At 46.4% G+C, this 25594-nt stretch overlaps 1 protein-coding gene across 1 annotated transcript in view; it reads left to right on the top strand.

Moving 5' to 3' along the window:
* Positions 1-25594, top strand: part of LHCGR (luteinizing hormone/choriogonadotropin receptor) — an 836395-nt gene that overhangs the window by 513435 nt on the left and 297366 nt on the right. The window contains exon 9 of the mRNA XM_069236543.1: positions 6446-6631. Within this exon, the coding sequence (XP_069092644.1) occupies positions 6446-6631 (186 nt within the window). The remainder of the gene's footprint in view (positions 1-6445; positions 6632-25594) is intronic.

Below are 25594 nucleotides of genomic sequence, written 5' to 3'. Positions count from 1 at the left end.
TTATAAATGATAACAAAATACATTTAGAACTGTGAGAAATTTGGTGTTGGTTGACTGGGATGTGAGCCCTAGTCAAGTAACAGCCACAATCCCTTGCAGAGTCAACCACAAAAAGTCACTAATTTAACCTGTGCTTAACCCTGGGAAGCTTGGCTCAAAAAGTAGTCAAGCTTAACTTAGAGGCAAAGTGTAAAGTATGTATACAGCACACAAATAGTAATAAAGTGAAAACACAAGAAAAGTCCCAAATCAGTTTAGAAAAATAGAATACATTTTAATAAATTATTTGACACCAAAACAACAAAATTTCAAACAGTAGAACCAGAGGTATGATTTTTAAAGGATTTAGTAAAAACTAGCTCCTAAAAGATCAAAGAGCCAACCTCAGACATTTAGTCACACAAGACTGGGTCAAAGTCAATAAATGTGTATACAAGAAATGGATTGGGCCTGTTCAGCTCTTATCTTAGAAAACATTCTGAGAAAAGGTGTCTGAGAAAATAAAGTTCAGCAGAGCAAGGCTGCAAGAGGTGTCTGAGGCGGGAGCGTAGTTAATGAATAGCCTTGGCTCGAAGTGTGGTTAAGATTCGTGCGTTCAGACTTAGGGCTTCATTACGAGTTCAGCAGGCTGACCATCTTCCCGCCAGAGCAGTGGGAAGGAGACAGCCACAGAGGTGAAGGTCTCCTCCCAGCCCTATTACAATGTTTTCAGTTTTAGGAGGTTTTCGCTGCTCAGGGGTACGAGGCGAATGCCCTTGCACAGAGGGTGCCCCCAGCACCCTCGGAATGTGCACTGTCTGTTGTAGCAGACACTGCATTCCAAGGGTGATAGTCAGTGCAGGTTTCCCCTGTGGCACCCAGAACTGGTTTTCCAGCAGCCTTTTAATGGTGGGGACCCTGCCATAAAAAGGCTGGCAGAAAGGGAAGTCATGATCAGCATGGCGGTTCTGATCTCAGCTCCACCACAGCTGACCATGACTTTGACAGCCGCCTAACCCATCGGGATGGATATATGACCATGGCAGTGGTCCTCTGGCGGTCCAACTGCCAGGGTCGTAATCTGGCAGTCGGACCGCCAGGAGTGCGGACCAACCGCTACTGTGAGTGTGGCTGGCATAAGACCCCCAAACTTGTAATAAGACCCTTAGTCTCTGAATTGGAAGTGCAAAATCTCCAGTCGGACGAGACAGAGGGCTGTAGCGAATGAGATTCCCCTTTGGCGAAGGGCCGCTGAAGCAGATTTGCTGCTGCAGAGAAGTACACTGCAGGAGAAGCCACAAAATCAATCCGACCTGCAAAGCACCTCGGACAGATAGGAAAGCAGGTTGGTCCCAGTCTCCTCCTGGTTCTCAGAGCAGTTTTCAGCCAAAATTCTTCCAAGTCCTCAGTTTTGGGTTTTGGAACAGCTGAGCACAGCCCCACTTGCAATTGAATAGGGTGTGCTCTGCCTTCACATAAAGGGCCTAACACCTTCCCATTGTCAATGCAGCCAGCTCATAGCCAGTGCAGGGGAGGCACCTTCCTACTGACACTGTAGCCAACTTGGAGCCAGGGCAGGGGAGGCAGGAACTCTGGACACCTATAGCACCACAACCAATGGTCCAGGGCTGTTGGGTCACCTCTTACTGGTTAAGGACTCTTTCAGGCGCAGGTCTAGGTGCAGGTTTAAGATAGTAGGAGCCTTTTTCTGTCCCTGTGGCTTTGAACAGGAGGCCAACAATCTAGCAGTTGGAGTCACTCTGGTAGTCCTGGGTTCAGGTGAACGCGCAGAGCTGGCCTCTAAAGGTTGATGGCCGGCTCAAGGTACAGCAAAGTAGTCCTGCAAAGTGCACAGCAGGTCATGCAGGAGACAGTCCTTTGAGAGTCCTTCTGCAGGTCCAGGAGTGAACTGAAGCATAGGTCTGAAGATCCTATGTTTATACCCTGACACCTTTCCTCTAGAAAATGGGAGAAGCTCTAAGAAAGGTTGTTTGAAGTGCATGGAATTTCTTGCCTCCATTGCTCTACCTCCAAGTTGGATGCAGTGACAATGGGAAGGTGTTAGGCCCTTTGTGCGAAGACAGGGTACACGCTATACAGATGCAAGTGGGGCTGTGCTCAGCTCCGTCCCCTATCCTGCCAGCAAAGGGCCCATTCAGGCACACCTAATCCCTGTATTATGTGACTGCCTGGGAGGAATTCACATGGTCAGTCAGTTACACCCGGCCACATGTTCAAGAGAGGCTGTAGGCAAAAAGGGCTAAGGAAAGGAAAATGCCAACTTTCTAAAAGTGCCTTTTCCAAATTGTAATGACAATTCTGATTTTAACATTAAATAGTGTTTGTCTTTGCAATTTCATAGATATCAAACATGAAATATCTGCCTGCTCCCAATTGCGAATTACAGCTTATTAAGTATAATATAATAAGGAGTACTTAATGTCCTCCTTCGGGAGAGGTACACCTCACAGTAGTAAAAATAATTTATGGGATATTTACTACCAGGACATGTAAAACTTCAAAAGGTTGGACATGTAACTTTTATTACAATGCACCCTGCCCTAGGGTCCACCTTAGGGGTGACATATATGGCATAGAAGGGGAGTTTAAGGCTTGCGAGGAGGTTATAGTGCCAAGTTGAATTGGCAGTTTAAAACCTCATTTAGGCTGCAATGGCAGGACTGGGACATGTTTTAAGGTGCTACTCTAGTGGGTGCTACAGCAAGTGCTATAGGCCCACTAGTATGATTTAATTTACAGGCCCTGGGTTTATGTTATACCACTCTACAAGGGACTTAAAACTACATTCCAAGATGCTAATTAGGTGTATGCGAATCAAACCATGTTTAGGAAGGTGAGCACACGCATCATAGCAGTCATTAGCAGTGGTAAAGTGCACAGAGTTCCAAGACCAAACAAACTAATTCCAGCATGACAAAAGGAGATAAGTAGGCAAAAAGGTTGGGGGAAGACCACCCTAAGGCTGACAGGTCTAACAAAAATATAAGGGATAACCAGGGACAATTATTTCAAGCATTCTTATGGCTAGGTTCAGAAATGTGTTAGAATTTGCACTGAAATAAACACAAACGTGGGATGATTAAATTAATAATAGCCTCTGGCAATTACTCAGGGTAGCATCCCTTCTTTTTTCCCCACAATGCAACCTCAGCCTAAACCTAGCTATTTGCAAATCAGCCTTGATCCTGTTCAAATAGAAACAGTGTAGCTCAAACTGTCAAGCTAGGTCTGCTCTGCACGAGAAAACCAGCAACCCAAGACCAGTTTCGCCCTAGTTGGGGCTCTTCAGTCAGGCGCAGCTTAGTTCCAGTGTCAAGGTGAGCATGGCAACCATAACTCTATACTTTAGTTCCATTTACCTTCTTATATAGCAAATGTGATGATCCCTAAAAGTGGCAATTCAAGTGGTTCCTCAATGTCATCAATTTCTGGTGGAGCCCTGGAAATATAATCTGTTTCTAGGTTTTGACTACCCAGGACACATTCCAACTTGAAACAGAATCCTTCTAATCCTAACACCCATTTAGCAATACAATTAGTGCTGTGGTTGGCTCCCTTGGAAACAAGCATGTATATAAAGGGTTTGTAGTCAGAAACCCTTGTATGAGAAATTCCTCCCTAAGGTTATTTCGAATTGCCACATTAATCAGACTATCTTATTACCAACATTCTTTTAGAGTCCCTCTACTCAAGCTAAAAGAACACTTCATTCTCTAGATGTGAGGAGAGTCTTGAAGTTTTATCTAGCTAAGCCAGATGACATCCGCACATCAAACCAATTGTTTATCAACTATGGTCCAGTTGGTACAGGTTAGCCACTTCCATGCAATCCATTTCCCGATAGATAGTTTGCTGTGTCCTTTTGTGCTATCAAAAATCTAACAAGACACTACCAGCTAGTCCATAAACACACTCCTCTGGGAGTAAAGCAGCTACTGTTGCTTTAGTGGGGAAAATCCCTATAGCACATAGTTGCAAAGCAGCCAGGAGGAGATCTGTTCACACATTCACCAAGCACTACTGCCCAGACTCGGATGCTAGAGCACATGCCCAAGTAGGACATGCTTCCCTCAGAAATGTAGTTGCTTAAATGGCTGCCTTACACATCTCCTCTGTCTTCTCCACAGCTCTTAGCAGAGATGGGCTTGCTACTCTACTGAGTGCTTATGACAGAGGTAACTGTGACCTACATATTATTCACCCATTGCCTCAAAAAGATCTGAAGCAACTGCCACCTGCTGACCTTGATGAGATACTGGTGGTCTCTAGGTTCTTAAATGCACAGTCTATTTTTAACTTAAATAATGACGCTTATGGGGCTACACTGTCTTGCTTTCTTTCATCTCTATACTCTATCAAACAAAAGGGTTTGTGAAAGACATGTATGCTGTTTTACTAAAACATCATGACATTATATACATATATAATTCTCCTAGCCTCTTTTTTTAAGTATAAGATGAAGAACTGGGCCACTTTAGCCTGCTCCTATAGGCTGCATAACATTTTTCTCTCTTAAGTGACTCTGCAGGCCTTCCTGAAGAAAGGAGAACATCTGCACTTAAGAAGGTATATTGTGAAAAAGTGCTCCGGGATCCCCACACATGGGTAGGACTATTCAGTGCTTATGACTTCAATGGAGATTCCCCTACAAGAGAAATTGGTAAATTGTAAACCCCACAGGAAAAATTTAAAATACATCACTGCCCAAAAACATGCCAAAGCTTCTTTTTCTAATACAGAGTAGTTACGTTCAGTCTTGGTCAGAAACCTAGAAGCAAAAGCTACTATTCTTTCCAACCCTTCAGGACAGTGTGGCACTAAGCCCTTTGTTACTTATATCAGTTGTGACACCAAAGGGTTTTCCATTACTCTGTGAAAACATCCAAAGAGCTCCTCCTTCACAGTGAAGGAGTTGTAGCCCACACTGTGATCAGCTGTCACAGTGCGAGTAGATTCCCAATGATGAAGTATGCCACCTCTGGTTGGTGAGGGAATTTGACGATGAAAAGGAATTTCCCCCACTTTGTTAGGTTACATCCATCTTTATTATTTTTACGCCAAGTTGTTTTACTGTATGATTATGGAGAACAAGAGCCAGTAAACATCACCACAGCATTGACATCTAAACATATTCTGCATTTGTGAATTTGCAGTGTGGGTAACACTTTTCAACTGAATCACCATTTTCTTTCCTTCTTGACCACTGCTTTCAACTGAGCTAAACTGCTTGTTGTCTGCTTCCCTAAATACCCTTGCAAGGTGCCCTCTTTTATTACATTTCCTACAAGTAGTACTCCTTGTCTGACAATATAAACCATATGTGCGATGGTTGTACCTGCCTCAACCGAAACACCTTCATTTACCACTATTTGGGCTTGATTTGGAACATGGTGCTACTTTTAATTTTGGTGATATTTTTAATTTTGCATATTTTACTCTCTCATTTATCTGAATGAATTTCAGCTACAGACTTGGAGGGTGCCTTCATTTCTTTAATTAATTAAACTGTACGTTCTGCCGATTTAGCACTTTCAATGGCATCTTTTAATGTTGGATTCCTGGCCAACAGCTTTTCTTGGATATGTACACTTTTGTACACCTTATCAACTGGTCCCTTAGCAAGGAACCTGAGAGAAGTCCAAAGGCACACAACTTTGATAATCCTCTAAGTACAGCAATATAATTAGTAACACTCTCCTTTTTGTATTGGGTTCTGCTGAAAAACCTAGAACACTTTCTTTAATACATTATTTATGTTCCTAAATTGTAGTTCTAATTACATGGTTGCTAATTTAGATACATCTAGATGCCCATTTTCTACATTATCGGAGAATTCTGTAGATTCTGGCAACATTTCATAAATCTTTCTACTTTGAATGCCCAGGTTATGGCACAGATTTACCACCTTGCATTAGCTGTTTTCGGCAATTACAAAGGTTTCCAGGAGTACTTCTGGAATTGTGGAACAGTGTTTGCTCATGCAAAAGACACCAAGCTTATCCAAATACACTGGGTATCTCTTGCTTCACAGAACATGTTTACATGAAAAGAACTCAAATTCACAACACCATCATCAGTTTTGGGGGTCCTCTTAGCCAATTATAACCAGGAAAGGGAGTAAGGGCCGCCTTTGACAGGAGTAAACGACTGATCATTTCAAGAATGGGAATGAAAAGAAACATTTTGCTGATATATACACAAACCTCCAGCCACACATTTGGTATAGGATGTAATGGAAGGGCTTAAGTGGTTACTGACTACAGAGTAATTGCAAATTTTTTAAGTTAGAGCAATACACAATGTTATCTAACATTTTGACCTAACTGACTTTTCAATTATTGTAATTTAATGCATTACTGCAAGTGTGTCACAAGCCAATGTATCAATCCAAATCCATCATCCTTCTAAAACATTATAAGTATTAAACATATTTTCTTGTTTTCAGGGACATCTCTTCAACAGCACTGGAGTTTTTACCTAGCTATGGACTAGAGCCGATTCAAGTGTTAGTTGCTGAATCATCCTACTCCCTGAAGAAGCTGCCACCTTTGGACAGATTTGTTCATCTTGTAGAGGCCAGATTAACATATCCAAGCCACTGCTGTGCTTTTAGAAACATGAGAATGAAAGAGTAAGTACAATTATTCAGTTTATCCAGTTACCAAAATAGTTCTAATGATACATTATAACAATTTATTACAGGTAAGTCATTTCATCAGACTTATTGGTTTGGTTTCAACAAGCAGTACCAAACCACTAAAAAATGACTGCTTTAAAGAGACAAATGCTATTGTTTCCAGATTTAGCATCCCAATTATTTCAAACTGAAAAAGACATGAAACATATTTCATATTCCATATTCACGATCATTGTTAAACACATTATGCCAGATTCATAAAAGGAAAATGCTACTTACCCTGTAAGCATTTGTTTGTGGCATGTAGTACTGCAGATTCACATGCTTTGCATACTCCAGCCATCTAGTGTTGGGTCTGGATGTGTGCAAGTTATTTTTCTTCTATTAAGTCTTTCCAGTCACAAGGTACAGTGACTCCTCCTCTTGCTAACTGAGCATGCTCATTGACTTCATTGTAAGATTTCTTTCCCTTAAGGCAGGTGAGAATCGAGTATAAAGTGAGTGGAAGTAAAGATATGTCCATGTGTATACGAAGTAAACTTCAGTGGCCACAGGTGTCCGCGGAGGAGACTGGGCGCATGTCAATCTACAGCAGTACATGCCACAAACAGATGCTTATAGGGTAAGTAATATTTTCTGTTCAAGGCATGTGTGGCTGTAGATACAGATGCTTTGCACAGACTGTAAAGCAGTCCTCCTCAAAAGCGGACCTAACCTGTGAGTGTAATGTACTTTCAGTGCACATTGGATTGAAGCTGTTTTTGATATATTTCTCTGAGTGTCATAAAACCATAAAAGACATTCTTTTCTTGGTAAAAGAATGGGAACAGTTGTCATGGAGTCATAAATAAACTTCCAGATAGTGAAAGCAGGCGGGCATTGACCTATCATGGGCACCATGTGGGGCAGCAAGTACGTGTCCAAATGTCTGGCCTGAGGGGTGCGTGGTCACTGTGTGTGCAGTGTTCTGATTGGCTATTTGTTCCTAACTACATGTGGCATCTAATTTTATGATGTTTTGGGAAATGCACACATCCCTCTGGCCATGTATGTTTTACTGGGGCCAATCTCGGGGGTACATTGTGGTGTTGCTGCCTATCTATGGGATCTGATCTAAGTATTCCTGTTTGTGCGTTTGGATTCTGGCTACATGATACCCCACCTGTGATTTGTCAGTCATTAACCTCAGGTCTAGGTCTCAGAGCCTGCCTGACCACATACCTATATGCCGGGGTTGATGGAGAGTTTGTGATGGGGGAATCTAACAATGGTGATGCGACTTTGTTCATGTATATAAATGTATCGCTGAGCCCATCCCCTTCGATCAATCCAATTTTAACACTCCTCCCTCCAGTTGAATTTTCAACTACACCATCAAACCCACACGTCATGACAGTCACATTGTTCGGGGTTGATCATCCCACTTCCCTAGCTACTTATACTCCAATTTGGGGACTGCATTTTTACAGCAGGAAACCATACGAAAACAGCAACACAATGAAAACAGGCAACAATGATGAGCACAGACCGGTCAGCCACCGTGGGAGCCAGGAGATCTAGGCCCTGACCACTCCTGCTCAGGGGCACCTCCCTCTTCACACATGTCTTTCTGTAGTCGGTGCAATGCTTGAATGGCAAGAGTCAGAGTTCCATTCTCCATGTCACTGCCAGGTATAAAAGTGCAGCAAGATGCACACACCTCACCTTCCATTGCGGTGATCAAGTCCAAAACATACCAATGTTCTTTCTTGATTGCGGTAAGGCCCAGCTCAGTACTGTTTATCATTTTGAGCATTTCCCACTGGGTTATTTGCCACCACTGGGAATTTGCTTTTGTCTGCAAGGTTAAGAAGGGTTATGGACCCTCCGACCGATACTTGGGCGTCAGTGAACAGTTGAAACTCCTCAGGAATGCCCTCGTACTGAGCTCCGCCAAAATAATCAGTAGTTCTTTTAATTCAAGCCTGATGCAACGGTGTTATCATCTTCCTCAGGGGGTGCTGGTATAGCTCAGGCAGATCTTCTCTGGGGTTACCAGGGTCGGGGTGTCTATTGTGACATTGGAGCAGAGGCCAAGCCATGCAGGGACGAGCTGTGTGTAAGCAAACTCGCAGCACTGCCAGTAGGTGTCCATCAGTGTGGAGGTGCATATCCCAAATGTGTAGTATTGTGCCACAGGTTCCATTTGTGCCCAGAAGAATGGTTCCTTTGCCTCTGAAACATAAGGAATACAGTGTGAGTTTCTGTACAAGTAGGGGTTGCCCTTCTATCCACGTGTACCTATTTATCTAAGTGTCCCAGATCTCCTGACACGGGGTATCAATGCTGTTATTTAACCCTCCTCCATGAGACCCATTCCCCTTTATATCATCAAGGTCGATGGCACTCCACTTAAACTCCATGTCTGGGGTCCATTTGTTGTTAATGAAGACAGGCCGAGGCATGCTGGGACCACAGTTGGAAGCGGGAGCCGATGTGTTTATGCACTGGTTGGGTGTTTTAGCTGCCTTCAACAATCTAGGTGCCAAATAGTGTCCTCCCCCATAGCTCCCTTCCAGTGCATCCTGTCTAGCTCAGTATGGATACTGCTAGGCTCGAAAAGAGGGTACAGTGCTGTAGGATTGGTCCCATAGCAGGCTAGATTTACTACTACTCTTGGGGCTCTACTCTATTAGATTGTATTTTGGCCCTAATACTACATTGGTACAAAGAGCGATGGCATTTAGATTTTTCAGTGGCTACCTCTTGGGATAAGTAATGCCTGTCTGCGCCTACTGCATGTGATATCAGTGAACAGTTGTAACATTACCAGGATGATATCTTGGAGCACACCGCGGTCATGTGCTAATACCACGTGGTGTGTAAAAGAGTATTGTGTAGTGCGTGTGGGATGCTAGTGTTGGACGCAGTGTAATTAAAGGTGAAGTGATAGATGCAAGTGCTGTGACATTTTTTCAATAGACTCCATCGGTCTAGACTGTTCTTTGGAGATGTATGGATGCAGTAGCATTCCTAGCAATTAGAGGATGTACAAATGCATAAAAACACAACTTATGAAACATTGTAGGCCTTGCGATGATTCTTGCAGAGATGTCCGTGGTCTTCTTAGTGAATGGACTTTCTGTGCTGAAAAAAAGTTTAAGATAAAGTTGGTGGAGCAAAGTGTGGTTCGGATCCCATTGGGGGTACGGATGTGGAAAGTTCTTTGACGCAGTTTGTGGCTCTTGATCCTGCTGGGGGTTCTGCGGCGCATGCTGAGAAGGCGTTGGTCCACTGCAGAGGTGGTGCACTTAACAGCTCGACTGCAAACCTGTTGGACAAGAGCTATGTTTGCTTGTTATAAAAGAAAAGAACATTGCATCTTTGCATGTCACCAATTATTCCGTAGAAATTCCTGCATTTTGTGTGATTCTAGTGAGGCACCGGATGACTGGCCCACTCGAGGTACATGGTTTGGAAAAAAACTGGTTATTATTTACAAAAGTTTTTTTTTTTTTATGTGCTGTTGGGTCTCCCTCCTCTCTGTGCGTGACCAAATGTACGTCTGAATGGTATGCCTTAGGGGGTGTTGAGCATGCAGTTAACTTTGACTTTTAGCTGGTGTTCTGTTGGCATCGCCAGCCCTTCAGTGCTCAAGGGTGCGCATGAGGATGTCGTCGGTGTGGATGGTATGGTTACACTGCCTCACCCGGACAGTTCCGCTTTACACCCCAAATCTACCCCTAGTTGGCCTGCCCCACGGTGGGGGCTGCTATAACTGCATGGGAATTATGGGTATGAACAGACCATTCTCTCTTCAAATTGGGCGACCTCTTTGCGGAGGGCCATCTATCTCCTCCCCTTCGACCAGTTGGCTGAGGAGCGTGGACGTTCGTCAGGACAGTTTCTGATACATATGCAGCTCACACACGCATTTGGCATCCTGAGGGATCCAGTGCTGCAGGCCATTTTGAATATGGGACCACGCTATCATCGAATCACTTGGCTGTATACAGCCTTCCAGGAACCAACAATCACTCTATTAGACATATAACGCCACAAATGGGAGGATGTGTTTGGGAGGGTACTGCATGATAAGAAATGGGAATGAGCACTTCAGTTCCCTCATAAGGTATTGCGCAATTCAGTTCTTCATTCTACATACAGCCTACTGTCCAGTTACATTATTATTTTCCAGTAACACAATTTATATGCTCCTGCTGTCAGGCCCCAGACACTACGCTCATGCATATGCTGTGTTCAAGCCCAGCCCTTCAGGATTACTGGTCCACCATTCAGGTAGAGCTGCCTGAGGTCACGAGACTCCCTGATCTAAACACTTAGGAGGCATGCCCAGCCTGCATATCCAAATTGAAAAAGCAAAATAAGGTACAGGTGCGGATTTGCAGCTTTGGTCCTACTAATGGCCAAGTGCACAATTACACTACACTACACTGGTGCTCGCCCACCCCCCCCCTTACACGATAGAAGAATAGATAGAAAATGCACTTCGATATGAGGAAGTCCGCTGGATCTGTCAACGGCCTATTTCACCTCAGTGGGCCGCTCTCCTTGCACACTTCCGAAAGCAGAACAGCAATGACGACTTGCCCTCATGAAGCTCTCACCAGCACCACACACCAGACTAACCTCATCCCCCCCTCCCACCCCAGGGGACACACACCACCGGGCATAATATTTCTCACCCTCATGCTCCACTCCCCAGTGCGAACACACTCTTCTAACCCATGTCCATTAGTTCTGGCAAGTCCTCAATACCTTACAATTTATAACTATTAGTGCGCCCCAATATGTCCGTCCCTGTAACCACCTGCCTCCTCATGGTTCAGCCCACCCCTTTATTCCCGAGCAGACCTGTAACAGATCATAGGCATCAGTCATCTGTTTGCAGGGCAACCCTAACACAATGCAGAATGGCAGAAATATCATTTGTTAGGATAACCTCATAAAACTGTATGCCAAGCACCCTCTTCTAGCGCCTATTACTGTGCCATGATATGCCATGTGCTGTTGTTTTGTTTCATGTGCTTAGTTTTTTTCTTTTAAATCCAATAAAGATGGTTTAAAAAAATCAGCATGGATGGTGTTTCTGACCTACTCGTGCGTGGGGGATGTAAAAGAAGAGGTGTGTTGCACTGAATGTGGGTCGGCGATCACAAGGTGCCCTAAGGTTACGTGTGTACCCCTCTAGTCCTGGCATGTGGCCTGCAACGTGACCCTCCCAGGTGGCGTTAGATGTCCCAACTATGCCCTTTTCTCAAGGCTCCTTTTGGGCTAGCTGTGGGATTCTTTGTTTGGTTCTTGGCATTTCCCTAGACCTCAGAGCTTTACTGTCGTGGACTGAAGGGGGTCAGAGAGTTGTTCTGTGGCTCCGTGTGCTTCTGATTTGTGGAGTTCGAGACTGGGATTGTTGATCCCTTTAAACGGTGTGTGGGGCTATGCGTGTTGCTCAATTGCTAGGCCTGCTGTGGGGGTGAGCATATTTCTGTGCTCTAATCTGCTTCCTTTTCCTAGCACCACCCTCTCCCTTGAACCATATCTTTTTGGGCCTACAGTTCCCACCCACTATTGGGAAGCCCAGAGGGAAGGAAGGAGGGAAAGACTTTGCAGCAAGGAGAGTCTGGAGCAAGGCTGGGTACTTGGAGTTTGGCCAGATTATGGGAATGGACTGGGGTGGCTGGATGTCCTAGTGAACCCCCTCTACTGACACAACGTACATCGGTCCTCCGCAATCTGTTGGAGGTCACGCTTGTGCTGTGAGCATTATGTGGTCTTCGCTACCCAGGCGTACAGGAAACCTGGTTCCCGACACTGGAGGACAGCTTTGGTTTAGAACCAAAAGGGGCCCCCACTTGGATGGGGGCCACTAGGGCAACAAAGACATTTTGGTCCCGGCTGGGTGCTTGGAACACGGGCCCTTTGACTTGGTGATTGGAACTCGTCCCAGTTTGGCTCATGGATGTGAGGACCTGGGATGCCTGCTTTTTAAGAAAGAGTCAGGGAGCCCTGCCCCCCTTCGTCAGACTGCCCTTCCCTTGGGGTGGGTGTGGCCAACTGACCTGGCCCGGGGGGATCAGCAGCAGAGTGGGGCCTAGGCTGCAGCAGGCACGCGGAATGGCGAACTATAGCCAGGATACCAGATCGACAACTGCATAGCAATTCTAACTTGCGGACTATAGTGAGGATATTAAGTTGGCAGCCAATCAGCAACCCTGAGTTTTTCCTGCATGCAAGTGTTGAAATCCCTGATGTTCTCTTGTTTGCCTTTCTGTTGAGTTTTATTGCAGTGAATTTTAGGGTGTGTGAGAAACGTATGTCCTGTGTTGGGGGTCTCAAGGTGTTACTGCGCATTTGGGTTTGGCGTCTGCGTGAAGGAATTGATACCCAAACAGTTACCTGGTCCTTGTTAGGCTAGATTCCCTGTCTGTGGTTTCTGAGGCCATGTGTTGGTCCAGTTACCTGGCCCCTGTTGCAGCGGTGCGGCAGTGGACTGACTTCCCTGTGGTTGAACATAAGGAGTGTTCAGGTTTCCCTGGGCTTGATTCTGTGAATGTGAAACTTTATGGGGCCCGGCCCCAACTCACTGACTTCTGCTTGTGGTGTGCCTTTAGTCTAAGAAATCTGTTATGGTCTCCCTAGGTTTTACGGTTTCTGCCATCAACCCTCCTACATCTGGGCAGTCAGGGAACATTTTCCATCCATATCTGGTGCCTGTATGAGTTGAATTTGGCCCGTCGTGCTCTGCGTTGATCAGTTTGAGCGCTTGAATGTGAGTTCAGGTAAACACCATGTTAGTCTGCTAACAGATAATGCTACGTAGCAGGCCTTTAACATCGCCTACTGATAAGGTGATCCCCACAGTGTTCTTCTTAAAGCGTGAGATCCATTTCATGGCCCCATCCAACAATGTTGGCAGTTTGGCTCTAAGCCCCTCCGTGTCTCTCTGAACCCATGGCACATAGATGGTTCCTGATGTACCTTTTTGTAGTAACTGGCATATTCTCGTTTTTGGCAGCTCCACTGGTTTACCCTCGACATAGCGTTCCTATCTCCTCAGACACTCCTGCATATAAGGGAAGTTCCACTTGGGATCTCCCCCTCCGTGTCAGATGCAGTCTTCTGCAATTGCTATGCCCTCTGGTTTGAAGGTTCCTTCTTCCGGCTAGGGTCTGTCACATTGATCACTCCTCTCAGTCCAGTGGGCTAGCAGATGGCAGATGGCAAAAGCGTTATGCAAAGATTTTGCCTTCCTCCTCATCTATATCCTGCGGGGTTGGTTTATCTGTCCGGTGCGTTTGGGGGGGACAGTGGACGTCTTTGTTGTTGCTTTCCTCGTGCACATGCAGAGGTGTCATCTTGGTCTTCCTATGTCTAATCTCCAATTTCCTGGTCAGCCCCTCTCCTTCACTGACCCTAGGGCGAGGCTGGGCCCCAACCTTGACTCTACCTTGGCTTCTTCTGTGATTTGGGCTTTGTACCTACCCCCACCCTCCTCAGATGGATCGTGTGCTGTTCTACTTTCTCGTTGGGCTCTCAGGGTGTGAGCTCTCTCTTTCGCTCCCTCTTTAGTGAACGCCTTTTCTCTGACTCCCATACAGATTGCCTCTATTGCTCAGAACTATGTGCTCTTTTTCCAAGTTGGGACCTGCTCTCGAGCTCACTCTCTGTGGTCTTCTCAACTACCTGAACGTACTCTTTGGCTTCCTCCTCGTCACCAGATGCCAGAGGATTGAGACCCCTTTCCTAACTAGTTGTCTCATTGTCCAGAACTGCAATTAACCTCCCTGGTGCTCGGGTGCACTCCACGAAACCAGCTGCAATGGGTGTTCTCCGTGCTGCTGGTGCTCAGTGGCTTGAATGCAACAGATGGGGGTCAAGCTTTGGGAAGCTCTATTGCTGATGCTCAGTAGTGGCCCCATAGGCTCCTCCGACTGGAGGATTAGTGTATCCTAATGCAAGGATAGCAGGCATTGGGGAGAGAACCTATATATCTACATATGGTGGGGAGGGGCAGACGCCTTGCTTGCTGATGGTGGGTCAATGTAATTGGCCTGGGCTTCCTCAAAGATGGCACATATTTCTAGTAGTGCTTCCCTTTTGTCCATCTTATGCCATGTGTATTGTGTTTGTATGAATGTTCTTGTGTTTTCAGTTATTTTGGTGTCGAAGGATCCCTCTTTAGGCCAGGGGAACGTGTGTGCCTTGGTGTGTGTGTAACTAACGGCAGAACTTGCTACGCTTTTTAGCCTGATGGGGGAACTTACTTTGCACATGCTTTAAAAGTGATTCCATGATGGGCTTGGGTAGTGCTTTAGTGGATAGTTAGTCTTTTACCTTTTACGTGTTTTAGGGGATTTTAATTTATAAGTTACGTTTTCTATAGACTTTTTATGTTTTACTCTAGTGGCAGGGAAATATGTACAAGGATATTACCAGATCTACTCTTGTAGCAGGAAATATATGCACAAGGGCATTACTGGATCTAGTCTGGTGGGGGAGGACATACACGGGGATTCCTAGATCTAATGAGCTCCAAGTTATTCACAGATGCATCAAAATAAAAATTTAACAAACAAATGCATATGAAGAATCACAATCCTAGGGAAAAAGTACAAATGTTAATTTACAGCAGCCTGAAATTCGATGACAAAACAGCAAGCCTTACTTTGACATCAAATGACAATTTGTATGAATCAGCAATATCTTCACAGTACATCAAATCATCAACAAAAATACAACACTCAATATTTAACACAACAAGTTACTCTACCAGTATCACCATATCAAAACAAAACCATTTCAGTTGGAAAGAAAAGCTGATAAGGCACAACAAATAATGGAAAATGCCTACCAGAAATCCGTTAGCTCACTCCCAGCACACATTATCCTGTGACCAAGGGAAGATCTGCACTGTGGGCGGGATTAGGAGAGCCTGATAATCTTGTCGATATCAGTTTAGGGGTGAAGATTATAACAATTTATACAGAAAAAGATAGGAATAATTCAATAACTATAGGCCTTTCCTGGCAAAACACAAGCTATGCCGAAACTCTTGGATTCCACTTGTTCTAGTTCCTTGACATTCGAATAACACTGAATGTCACCCCCATGGGTCCTGCGTACCATCTGTGTCATGGTCAGTGGTCCAAGCAAACACACCTCTCAATTCTTTCAGATGCTAGCAGTGTTAAGAAACAGGTAGCACTGAGAAAACCTCTTTCAACTAATAAGATTGAAGTGTGGGCCCTATATCACACTCAGAGCCTAGGTGTACCATCTGTGTCATGCCCAGCGGTCCAAGCAAAAGACACCTTTTAAAACAGAGATGTTGACCCTATGTCACACTGTTCTGCTTAGCTGCAAACTAAGAGGGAACGAGGCTAAAGAATGCAAAGAATGCAGCACTCTTAGTCTTAGTAATGAATGTATTAAGGCACTTCCCAGTTCACAAACAAGTGTATACAAAAATATTAACGTGAGCATTTAACTTGAATGCAACAAAACATGTGCAGATACTAAATAATCACAGTAGTTGAATAATAATAATAAGCAGAAAAAGTGCAATATATCAACAATGAATATGTATGCAGTTAATACATATATTTAAGCATGCACACAGAAAAGCTAGATAATTAAGAATTAAAAATCCATCACCATGGGCCTCGACCTCTTCATCCTTGCTAGCATCCTCTGGGCAGATGAGGCAGGAGTTTTTCCCAACCGTGTGTCCACCTTCAAGATAGCTCCTTCTACCTCAGCGCCAAGTTTCCTCACATTATATACCTTAAACAATCCCAAGAGGAAGGTTCTTGTAACCTTCCCCCTCCTTTTGAGTAAGTTGTGAAATTCAAGCACTGGCTGTGCTTGGTCTGTGTTGAAAACAGACAAAAGAATTGGCTAGATCACAATTTGCATTTCTAAGACACAGCAGTACCCTTCTCTGCTATTCAGGTAAGACTGGAACATTTTCCATTCATGCAGAAAATCCTAAGATTCCTTCCTGCTACCAAGATCTAGCAGATGTTTTTGACAAAAAAAGGCTACTGCTATTCCTTCATATCGTCCAAATGACTGCTAAACTGATCTGATCCCTGGGGCTCTCATACCATGTAGTAGAATATATGCACTCACGGAAAAAGAAAAAAACAATTTCAGGGAAAATCTAGATGAGATGTTAAAAATAGGTTTTATCAAGCCACCTCATTTCCCCGCTCTTCCTCTTTAATTTCTGTATCAAAGAAGAGGGTTGAGTTGCACACCTGCCTTGAGTACAGAACTCTTAAGGATGTTTGTGTAAAAAAAACTCAATCCTCTGCCTTTCATTTCCAGTCTCATAGACCAAGTAAAAGACGCTCTGGTGTTTAATAAATTAGATCTCAGAGGGGCTTATCATCTGGTAAGGGTGAGAGAAGGAAATGAGTGGAAAACGGCATTCCGTACTAAGTTCAGATTGTATGAATATTTTGTGACGCTGTTTGGGTTATGTAACTACCCTGCTGTCTTTCAGTTTTTTATCAATGAGGTATTGAGAGAATTTTTGGATGTGTTTGTGGTGGCCTATTTGGATGATATTCTGATGTATTCTACATCCATGACTGAAAAAGGCTCCGTGTGGCTGTCAGGTCATGATGCAATCACCAGCGTCGTAGACAGTGTTGCAGTGGTTTTGCTTCTGTTGCATCTCAAAACTCACAGTTCCCAGTGCTGTAGGCAGATGAAGCTCAAGTCTTTGATATCCATGAGACTTCCAAGAGGAGGCAAGCTCTACTCCAAGCCCTTGGAGAAACTTCACAAGCAGGATACACAGCAAAATCTAGTCTTTGCCCTCTTTAAGGCAGAAGCTTCAACTGCAGACCAACCTAGCAAAGCACACACAGCAAAGGGGCAGTACTCCTCCTCCAGCTCCTCAGCTCTTCTCCTTGGCAGAGGTTCCTATTAATCTAGAGGTGTTCTGAAAATGTCTGGGGTTTTGGGTCCACTACTTATAACCCTTTCTGCCTTTGAAGTAGACAAACTTCAAAGGAAAGTCTCTGTTGTTGACAAGACCCTGCCTTTCCCAGGCCTGGCCCCAGACACACACCAGGAGGTTGGAGACTGCATTAGATAAGGATAGACACAGCCCTTTCAGGTGTAAGTGGCAGCTCCTCCCTCCCCACTCCAGCCCAGGAGACTCATCAGGATATGCAGGCTTCACCTCAGCTACCTTGGTGTCACTCTCTAAAGGGAATTCACAACAGCCCAACTGTCAGTCTGACCCAGACGTGGAATACATAAGCAAAAAGAGGCACAGAATGGTTAAGCAAGAAAATGGCCATTTTCTAAAAGTGGCATTTTCAAACTGACAATCTAAAAACGTTCAGAGACCCCAAACTCCATATCTCTAAGCCTATCACAGTGCAGACTACGCCTGACGCCGGAAGCTGATGAGGAGCGGAGCAGTTGAGCGCGAGTCGAACGCGAGTCGGGTGAGCGCGGCCGTGCTGTGCAGCCAGTCCGCAGCCAAAAGTTGAGCTCGGCTATGCCCTCATCCGCTCCTTGCGGTGTTGCTCCTGCCATGCTGCTCCCGCCGTACAGATTCTTTGAATCAAGCAGTCCCCCTGGAGCTCCCCTGCCCTCCACCTGGAGTGCCTTGACCTTCCCCTCCGCCCCCGTTCCTTAGAGCGTGGAAGAAGGTACGAGGCGGCTAGTGAGGGTGTAGAGGGGGAGCCAGGAAAAAGCCAAGAGGCCAAATTAGGAAGCACAGCAATACAGGGCAGTCTTGGCACAGTATTGGTGAGTGTGGCAGTCGTGGTTGATTGCTGCCAAGGGAGAATCCAGGCCACCACAGAAGCAGCCCAGCTAGGTCTGGGTGCAGCTTGTGGGGGAGCCACTATGACCCGCTTGCCAAACTAAATACCAAGCCAGCGGGCTCTGAAGGATTCCAGGTGGAGAGAAGGACTGCGTGTGCTCATGCCCCTCATCAGCTAAGGTGTGGTGGAGCGATATAACCGATTAAAACCAGTGCTCAAGAGCTATTCTGAGGTTAGTGAAGGCCCGAGCTGACCTCAGTGGGACCCCTTGGGGCCGACCAAGCTCTATAGCGGTCTGAGTAGGATCCAGTAGCAGATTGAGGAGTATTGTGCATGCTCCTCAATCGTTGAGGTGTGGTGGCGCGTCTATAAAACAAGTGGGAAGTAAAAACAATACGGCTGGTGAAGAAGCAATATGGGAAAGGGCCTTTCAGCTGCAAATAAAGAGAAATAAGAATAATAAACCCTCCTCTCTGCCTTCAATAGTAAAATGGAAAGCATAAACAAAGTCATAGCATCATTCCTTAATCTCTCCAATATCTCCCTTTTTCCAAAGGGTTGAGAAATCCCCCATAAATTTGACTTTCTGAAGGACCCTGTGGATGCAATTCTTTCTATACGTAACGGCTCTACAGATCTACCCCACCCTATCTCCTCCATAAAGAGTGAAAGCAGCCTGCTATACGAACCAAGTGATATAAGTGGGCTCAAGGAGGAGGGGGTGACTGAACAATCTGCTTTTGATAATACTACAAAGTCAACAGACAATAAATTTAAAGAAAATGCCTGGGGCTCGATTATTGACTTAGAACCACTGACCCTCAGGTCATCATCGCCGTCCCCAGTCGCTTCCACTTGTCATCCCTGAAAACTCCGACTGACCATCCACAATTAGGTTTCAAACCTCCTCTTGAGGTAAATGTAATTATTAAAAGAGGTATAGATTCCACACCAGGACTATCCCCTTTGGGGCCACAGGAGGCCTGTCAAATGCAGAAGGAGAATCATACCTTAGAAATTATTCATACTTCGAACAAAATAAATAAACAGGCCCATTAAACCTCAACCCTAGTTCTCTTTTGCGTACACAATTAGAATTTAGCTCCACTTTACAAGTCTTCTGAGATCCTCCTACTAAAGACATGGGAGGAAATCCATAAGAAATGCAGGCTTTTTACCTCAGACACTCAATCAGATACCTTTGATTATAGATCCCTAAATGCCTCTCAAAAACACAAATAAATTAATTTGAAGGTATGGAGGCTATAAAGGAGAACTCACCGCCTACACAAAATACTCCAAACAAATTGGATCAAAATGCAGTATGGGATATCTTCTTTAAGACCTCGCAATTAACTCTTGACACCCTGTCTTATCAGTTATCAAAAATGGACGTCCAGGTGGATCTGTTGTATCTCATAGCAAAATCAGTCTCAGGGATAGATCAGAAGCTGGCTAACCTAAACATCTTGATTATGCGAGCACAGAATTTTTCAGAGATGACAAAAACAGATTGTACATGTGAGCCCGTAATCAACAAACTGGCCACACTCCCAGAGGCCTTAAAGTTAATGATAACAGATCTTAAGGTGAATCTAAATACGATAAAAGGGGGTGAATTTGTAGTTCAAGAATCTCCCCAGCAACGGGAGGAGGCTGGTCTAAATGTAAATATGGGCAGTATAGTTACCCGCTGTCCTGAGATGATAACTGATAAACAAATGATTTTTTTGAAGAACCACAGTGCGGTCATGGGGGAATACCCAGGGAAAAGGTATCTTTACTGAAATCCTCTGAGGAGGAGGAAGGCCGTCAGTCTGAGACCCAAATAAACAAAATTTCTCTCCTCTCCCCTAAATCTGCGAAGTATCAGTTACACTTAGAAAAGCCGGCCACTAAATGACAAAAGAAAGGAGCGACCTCTGACCTGTTTTTGGTCTAGAGCTCGCCCCCCACGTCCGCAGCACCACCTTGCTGTCTCGTGTCCCTGACCCCCGCCCATGCTGCTGCTAGCGTGTTCGAGGCTCTCCTCCACCGCAGGCATCCTCCTGCGCCTCATCCCTGGTGTCTAGTGGGCTCTGAAAAGCTTCGCTAGACCCGTGTGCACTGTGCCGCTTTCGCCGTATCTGTAAGTGTTTTTACTTTTCAGCGCCTTGCCTCCTTGCGCTCTTGCCCCCATTTGTGCCCCTTCTGATTGCTGTATTCCGCTTGTACTTTGTTCCATTTACCGTATTTGTGACTGTTTTGACTTGTGCTTTATTTCTCACTCTTGTGCCTTTTTCAGCCTGGTTTTCGCCCCTTAGGCGCTCCCCCTTGCCGCTGCCTCACTGCGGCCCCGCCCCCCTCCCCTCGCGCCCCCATTCGCTGCTCCCTCCCGCCTCCCGCCTGCTCCTCCCTCCCCCCTCCCTTCTTAGTGGCTGGCGCTGCGCGTCTGCGCAGCGGACGCGCCAGAGACAAGCCCGTCTGCGCCCATCCGCGTCTGGACCGCGCCCAGCGCCATCCCCCTTGGTCAGCACGCCCCCCACACCACCAGACTTTGCTACTCGGCCAGCGAACTCCTCGCCCTCAACCCTGGCTCCTCCACAGCCTGCTTCCAGGCCACTCCGAAGCACACCAAAGGACCCTTCTCCTGCTGCGCCTGCAACTTCACCTGCAACAGAACAAGGAAGCCTGCAACAACCAACTCCAACCACCTCCACTGCATTCTCCTCAACACACTCTCCGCACGAAAGCACGCCATCGAGCTCTGGGACCTGCTCGACACCACTGCCCCAGACGTAGCCTTCCTGACCGAAACCTGGTGGAACGACTCCTCGGCCCCAGACATCGCCATCGCCATCCCTGATGGCTACAAGATCACCAGAAGAGATCGCACCAACGGAATCGGAGGAGGAATAGCCATCGCCCACAAATCCACCCTCAAGATCCACACCCACACGGACGACACCCTCAAGACAGCTGAACACCTTCACTTCCGGATCCACACGGACCCCAACGCAACCCTCAGAGGAACTCTCAACTACCGACCTCCAAGACCAAGAGCCCCCTTTAGTGACACCATTGCCGACCTCGGAAGCACCCACGCCCTCGCCTCTATGGACTACATCCTCCTTGGAGACCTCAACTTCCACCTGGAGAACAACAACGACGCCAACACCGCATCACTGGCCACCAACCTCTCCAACCTCGGACTCAGACAACTGGTCAACCCACCCACCCACATCGCCGGCCACACGCTAGACCCAGTCTTCACTGCAAGCAACCACATCTCCTTCAGCCACACCACCGAACTCCACTGGACCGACCACCACTGCGTCCACTTCACATTCAAGAAACACACCGAGCACCACCACACCCCACTACCTCCGCACCGCCGCTGGGGCAAAGTCACCGAAGACCAACTAACCAGCGCCCTCGCCCAGAACCCGCCTACCGACCCGGACACCGCCGCCATCAACCTCCAACAGTGGATCCTCAACTGCGCCAACACCCTCGCACCACTCAAGAGGCCCACCGTCAACCAAGAAAAGAAAAAAGCAGCCTGGTTCACAGACGAACTCATCACCTCCAAACGCACCTGCCAGAAACTTAAGAAAAAATGGCTTCTCGAACGCACACCCGACAGCCTGGCAAACCACAAGGAAGCCACCCGCAAGCACCACCAACTAATCTGACTCGCCAAATGCTCCCACTTCACAGAACGCCTAAACAACAACGCACACGACATCAAGGAGCTCTTCTGCATCGTGAAGGAGCTCTCCAACCCCAGCGCCAACGTTAACGACGTCCCACCATCCCAGAAACTCTGCGACGCACTCTCCACCTTCTTCTACCAGAAGATCGCCGCCATCCACGACAGCCTTAACACCACTCCTCCGCCAGACCCAACCCCCGACAACTCCTCCTACGCCGTCCGCCTTACCACCTGGACCCACGTAGATGACGCCGAAACCCGAAAGATCATGAACTCCATCCACTCAGGATCCCCCTCAGACCCCTGCCCACACCACGTCTACAACAAAGCCGACTCCACCATCGCCCCCCAACTTCGAAAGACCATCAACCTATCCTTCGATACCGCGACTTTCCCGGACAGCTGGAAGCACGCCGATATCCAAGCCCTCCTCAAGAAACCCAAGGCTGACCTCAACGACCTCAAAAACTTCTGCCCGATCTCCCTCCTCCCCTTCCCAGCGAAGGTCATCGAGAAGATCGCCAACGCCCAGCTCACCCACTACCTCGAGGACAACTCCATCCTGGACCCCTACCAATCCGGATTCAGACGCAATCACAGCACCGAGACTGCGCTCCTCGCCGCCACAGATGACATCAGACAGCAAATGGACAACGGCGAAACTTCAGCCCTCATCCTCCTGGACCTCTCCGCTGCCTTCGATACGGTCTGCCACCGCACCCTACTAGCGCGTCTCCACAAAGCCGGAATACAAGACAAAGCCCTCAACTGGATCTCCTCATCCCTCTCCGGCAGAACCCAGAGAGTCCGACTCCCACCCTTCCTCTCCGAAGCCACTAACCTCATCTGCGGCACCCCCCATGGCTCCTCGCTATGCCCGACGCTGTTCAACGTCTACATGGCACCCCTCGCACAACTGGCCAGGCAGCACAACCTCAGCATTCTCTCCTACGCCGACGACACCCAGCTCATCCTCTCCCTCACCAATGACCCACACACCGCCAAAGCCAACCTCCATGAGGGATTGAAATCCATCGCCGGGTGGATGAGAAACAGCCGCCTGAAATTAAACCCCGACAAGACGGAGGTCCTCATCCTCGGACGCACCCCCTCGGCCTGGGATGACTCCTGGTGGCCCACCGCGCTGGGACCCCCCCCCTACACCAGCTACCCACGCACGCAACCTCGGCTTCATCCTTGACTCTGCTCTCACCATGTCCAAACAGGTCAACGTAGTCTCCTCCTCCTGCTTCAACACCCTCCACATGCTCAGTAGAATCTACAAATGGATCCCAACGGAAACCAGAAAAACGGTGACCCAGGCCCTCGTCAGTAGCAGACTTGACTACGGCAACGCACTCTACACAGGCATCCCAGCAAAAGACATCCAACGACTCCAACGCATCCAGAACGCCTCCGCCCACTTGATCCTCGACGTACCCCGCCGATGCCACATCTCCCACCACCTGAAGGACCTCCACTGGTTCCCCGTGGACAAGAGGATCACCTTTAAACTCCTCACCCACGCGCACAAAGCACTCCACAACGCCGGACCTGCCTACTTGAACAACAGACTCAACTTCTACGTCCCCTCCCGCCAACTCCGCTCTGCCAACCTCTCCCTCGCCATCGTTCCCCGATTCCAACGCAAGACCTCCGGCGGCAGATCCTTCTCCTACCTCGCCGCCAAGACCTGGAATTCCCTAACTAACCCCCTGCGCCAGACCCGGGACCGCCTCATCTTCAGGAGACTCCTCAAGACCTGGCTCTTCGACCAATAGCAGCTACCCCCCACCCCCCCCTTCAGCGTCTTGAAACCCTAACGGGTACGTAGCGCGCTTTAGAAATGTACTGATTGATTGATTGATTGAAAGAAAAAGCAACGGAAAGCAAGGAATACAAAATAAAAAATGTTGTAATTGGTCCTTCTGCTATACAGATGAGCTCCCCTCTCCCTCTAGATATAAAAAATGGGTTGCAAATGTCTCAAGACTTGAGTATCAACAAAAACAGCAGCCAAAGGGCAACAAGTTGTTCCCACTATTCAATACACAAAAGAGGGGGCCTACTTACCAAGACCATAGGGATTCGAATGAATCTAATTCTAAAGTGGAGCATATAAAAAACAAGGACAGACAGGAGTCGATAAACCTTAAGGGAACAGATCCAGCAAAGCAGGACCCACAAAATATCAAACCATACCAAAAGGAGCCCAAAGTTGAACTGAGTATTATTCCAGAGATTTGTAGAAGGTCATTTGAAGAAGAGGGTATATGTATCACAGTTACAAATTGCGAATATGCAGAACATCAAGGGGCTTAAATGACTCAGCTCCAGGTAGAAAAAGGAAGTGGGTCTGCCATTAGACAGTTGGTAGTGGTGAGACCAGGGGCAAAGGAAATGGTGGCATTTCCCAGACCACTCTCTGAGATAGAGCCCTTAAACAGATCAGATGCAAGACTAAATGTATCTAATCCGGGATGGCCGGACAGAGACTTTTCGCCACGGTTCCAGAAAATGAAACACAAAGGAATAGCTCTAGTGGGAGAACAGGATGACTCATTAAGAAGTCCAAATAACAGTCCTCCCGCAGATTGTAAACAACTGATTCTGGAACCACAATGCCAGTCTAGGGGCCCATTTAATATCTTAAACCGAGGGAATACATCAAAACCTCTACAAGTTAATCCAGCCCTAAAAGATATATATAGAGTCTACTGATATTGTCTCTATAGAATTCGTGCCAGGGGTAAAGAGAAATTAAGGTAAAAGTAACAAATCAACCCTGGTTACCTGGAAGACATCACAAGTGGTTAAAAGAGGTTAAAAGAGTCATAAAAGAAAAAAGTTATTTCTTAAAATGGGAATTAGATTTAGTATACACCAACAAATAGGTTATCCTGATCCTTCAGAGGCCCAAAATAATATGCCTAAATTAAACAAATCAAAAGGCTTAAATCAACCTTTTTCAGTCCTTAGATCTGGAATTAGGAATCAATGTACTGATGATCACTATAAAGGGGACAAAGCATCCTATATTCAACCTTTACAGGAACTCGATCTAGGGTGGCTGTCTGCAGCACTTCACAAAGATAATCGTTGGTGACTTCCGAATAGCCCGGTACACTCTGGGTTGGTAACTCCCTATGACAAACCTCTCTAAATCTGCTCCTGGAATATAAACGGGATTAGATCAAACATCCAGCAAACAAATCTTACTAGTCTATTAAATAAACTACAAATTATTTTCTTATAGGAGACTTGGGCCACCAACTCATTTAAAATAGACAGATTTATGGCCTTTCCTCCCCCCCCAACAATTAGGGAAAAAAGATTTGGCCACCCGAGGGGGGGGCTTAGCAATGTATATTTCAGATGGATTAAATATATCATGCACACGGGTATATGAGGAAAACGAAGAGTTTTTGATTGTAAAACTAGATGGATGGATTATAGAGCTTACTAGCTCACTTT

This window comes from Pleurodeles waltl, chromosome 5 (genome assembly GCF_031143425.1).
Source record: "Pleurodeles waltl isolate 20211129_DDA chromosome 5, aPleWal1.hap1.20221129, whole genome shotgun sequence".
NCBI lineage: Eukaryota > Metazoa > Chordata > Amphibia > Caudata > Salamandridae > Pleurodeles > Pleurodeles waltl.
The sequence above is the reverse complement of the archived record's forward strand: the minus strand, read 5'-3'. Positions and strand labels throughout refer to the sequence as shown.